This window comes from Oratosquilla oratoria, chromosome 36 (genome assembly GCF_046742065.1).
Source record: "Oratosquilla oratoria isolate Oo_2021 chromosome 36, ASM4674206v1, whole genome shotgun sequence".
In the NCBI taxonomy this organism is placed as follows: domain Eukaryota; kingdom Metazoa; phylum Arthropoda; class Malacostraca; order Stomatopoda; family Squillidae; genus Oratosquilla; species Oratosquilla oratoria.
In genome coordinates, this window is record NC_134812.1 from 23,211,880 (window position 1) to 23,215,528 (window position 3,649).

Consider the following 3,649-nt stretch of genomic DNA (forward strand, 5'->3'; position numbering starts at 1 on the left):
GGCTTTGTCATTTCAAAGTACTTCAGACCACTGTTGAGGAGCTCAATTATGATATTTAAGTGCAAAATCCAGTCTACGTTTCTTCTGCTGCTTGGTAATAATGTATTTCTTTTCCTGCCAGTGGCTACTGTAGCCCAGCTCGGCCACCCGCCTATTGACTGTTCTTATGGACACCTCAGAAAGCAGACATGGCTTTTTTTCTTTTAATTCTCAAACAATTATGGTAGGTCTCTTTAGCTGCTTTTTGAGCACAGTCAGAGCGCGTGCAGATGTCTTCTTCGAGGGGCAAGGCCGATGTTTAGCAGACAGTAATTCGACACCACTGTTGGCCTTTAAACGCTCCACCCAGTTTCTCAAAGATTGCTTACTCACACCAACTTTCACCACTATTTCTCTTGTTTGGAGCCCAGCTTTGTGAAGCCCTATGATCTGAGCTATAGTTATAGGCGTTAACGACTTCTTTTTACCCATAGTCACCAAGGTATAGCCCAGAAACCAAGGGAAACCCAGACAAAAGATGGGGCGAATGAGAGAACAAGATATTTTTCAAACTCATTCTATAAAAGGGAAACCCAGACAAAAGATGGTATGTGGTGTTTGTTGGGAGGCAGTGACATCATGCTAACGGCTGGTACCCGGCATAATATTGTGACGGAAAAAGATCCCTACGTACGGTAGGCCATTACTTTTTATCACAGCTTTATGTAGGGGCGCTCAGCATTTCGATCTTTGATTTCCTTGTGGTTTCAAGCAATATATATATATATATATATATATATATATATATATATATATATATATATAAATATATATATATATATATATTTATATATATATATATGTGTATATATATATATATATATACCAGAAAGCTGCAAGGAGTGCGTTGAAGAGCGTCCTAAGTCGAGTAGTGCGGCGTTAGAAAGACTGGTGACTTGAACCAATACAGGACTTAGATTGGTGGAGTAAAGCTCTCATGGGGAGAGCTATATCAAGGGAATTGCTGAGGATGTCGCGAGCTATTTTAGTGCAAATGACCTCAGGCCTACTTATTGAGCCCTGAAGAAAGTCTGCTCCAAATATGTGACCCAGAGGACCACAGTCTGAATAGTTGATGGCCAGCTAGTGTCAGAAGTAGAGGGATGTAGCCCCTTTGCCGAGTACTTTGAGCAGTTCATGAGTGACCTTCCATTCAGACAACTTCTCCTCGATAGTGTTCGGGTGGCGGTTGCCGATCCACCGATAGAGGAATCTCTGCCCTGTCTGGGAGAGGTCAAAGAGGATGTGAGCATGTTGAAGGTTGGAAAGACAGCTGGCAACATCAGTACGGAGTTGCTGAAAGCTGGATGTGAGACCATGATCTGTGGGTTACATGCTGGCAGTCCGGTACTACTTCCCCTGACTGAAAAAAGTCTAGTCGGGCCTATCTGGCATGGGAAAGAGGACCAACATGATTGGAACAAATACTGCGGTATTACAGTGCTCATTGCAACAGGTAAAGTGATTGTCCATCTTTTATTGACACAGGTTCGTTCACATCTGCTAAAGTTTCAGACATCTGAGCAGTCTGGGTTCATGTTTTTATTGACACAGGTTCGTTCACATCTGCTAAAGTTTCAGACATCTGAGCAGTCTGGGTTCATGCTAGGTAAGTCAACAACTAATAGGATCATTGTGCTTTGTGTTCTTGTGTTCCACCAGCATGAGTTTCAACAGGAGTTTCTTGCAGCTTATGTTAATCTCAAGAAGATGTTTGACTCAGAGCATCGCGATGTGCTTTGGAATTTTCTGTGAATCCGTGGAATTTTCGAGAGAATGTCTTGGTGCCTGGCCTAAAATCAAGGACAGAGAGTGTTGTAAAGTACGGAGGAGGCATACCCAGCTTCTTTCCTATTAACTCAAGAATGAAGCAAGGATGTGTCCTCGCTCCAATATTTTTCAATACCTGCATGCATTGGGCATTGGACAGGGTTGTCGATCAAAATCGTTACGGAGCATCTACTGAAAACACACAGGTCACTAACCTTATTTTTACTGGTGATACTGTCCCTCTTGTGAAGTCGGTGGAGGACCTGGTTGCATTCGCCGAGTCACTGTACAGGGAGGCGAGACCGCTTGGACTCCAGGTCTCCTGGATCAAGATTAAAGCCCAGGCATTTGGGGTCTAACTAAATGACACAGTTCAGCCTTTCCATACATGTGGGGAGGACAATACGGTCTTGGAAAGCTTCACATACCACGGTAGTGTAGTGCATAACGGTGCTGTGTTTTTGTCAGGAAGTACTTCGAAGGACTGTCTCCAGAAGAGACAACCCTTGATAGAGGAGACGAAGGAGACGCCCACAAAATTCATGGTTGAGACAAGTTGATCGAATTTGTATAGAGTTGTTTGGGATAGGAAGGGTGGCTTACGGGATTTTGCTCATAGAGACTGTCTGGACTGGGGACGTCGTAGGAGTGAAACTACGTGCTCTCTGTCGTATGCCCCAATTAATAATGATTCTACATAAATATATACAAATTTCCATATAGTTATGTATATGTACATATTTATACATACATATGTACATCTATCTACCTATATATTAATATATACACATGTATATATATATATATATATATATATATATATATAGATAGATATAGATAGATAGATAGATAAGTAGATAGATACAACACTGTACACTAAAACCAGCATCTCCTTCTACCTTGTCTTGGCCAGTGATACATTCTTTTTTCATTCTTTAAACCTGTCAACTATTCAGGCAATTGAAAATTGTTCTGCTCTCTCTCTCTCTCTCTCTCTCTCTCTCTCTCTCTCTCTTTCTCTCTTTAGATATTTATCTATCTATCTATCTCTGTCACCCTCTCTCTCTCTCGCCCTCTCTTTTTTTCTCTATCTATCTATATATCTACTGATCTATCTCTCTCTCTCTCTTCTGACCTCTTTCTGCTGCTCCTCCTCCTCCTCCTATTGCCACCGGCAGGAGCTCAAGGTCGCTTTCTTCTAACACCACCATTACGGCGAGAGGAAGAAGGAAACGACGTGGAAACCCTCTCCGTTCGGTTGTTAAATGAGGTGTCTCGGCCAATGGGACTAAGAGAGCTTGCCAGGTGGAGGAGAAAGGCCGAAAAGAGCCTGCCTGGAACTAGGCCGACCGGTTTTGAAGAGGACTGGTGGGGTCTGTTCAGGGTCACTATGGGTCCAAAATGTCATTTGTACTTATGCCCAGTGACCTTACACCTGTTGGAAAAGCTTTATTAGGGAAGAAGAAAAGCTTACAATACAAGCTCGACAATGGTATTGTCTCCGTTGACTTTCAAATACTGCATTCAACAAGGCTTCCTACGGAAATATACATTTATGAGGAGAGATGATATTCAGCTTTATTCTAAGCTCTTATCCCCATGGGGGAAGCACATGCAATAATAAAGCCTCTTCTATTCTGCCCTTTAGTTCCATCATTAAGTTGGATTACTTCAGGTTCTTCCTCGCTTAGACTTACTTCTTCCGCCATTATATCATTTCTCACAACAACAATCCCCCCAACATCCATTTTACTCTCTCTCTCTATCTCTCTCTCTCTCTCTCTATCTATCTCTATTCTTCAAGTGCCGTATCTATCATGTCCAGCTATAGATGCAGGTT

At 42.3% G+C, this 3,649-nt stretch overlaps 1 protein-coding gene across 1 annotated transcript; it reads left to right on the plus strand.

Moving 5' to 3' along the window:
* Positions 1–618: 618 nt before the first annotated feature.
* Positions 619–1,794, plus strand: LOC143019046 (uncharacterized). Its single transcript, XM_076174747.1, has 2 exons — positions 619–674; positions 1,197–1,794. The coding sequence occupies exons 1-2, from the start codon at positions 619–621 to the stop codon at positions 1,792–1,794; spliced, it is 654 nt and encodes a 217-aa protein (XP_076030862.1).
* Positions 1,795–3,649: the final 1,855 nt, after the last annotated feature.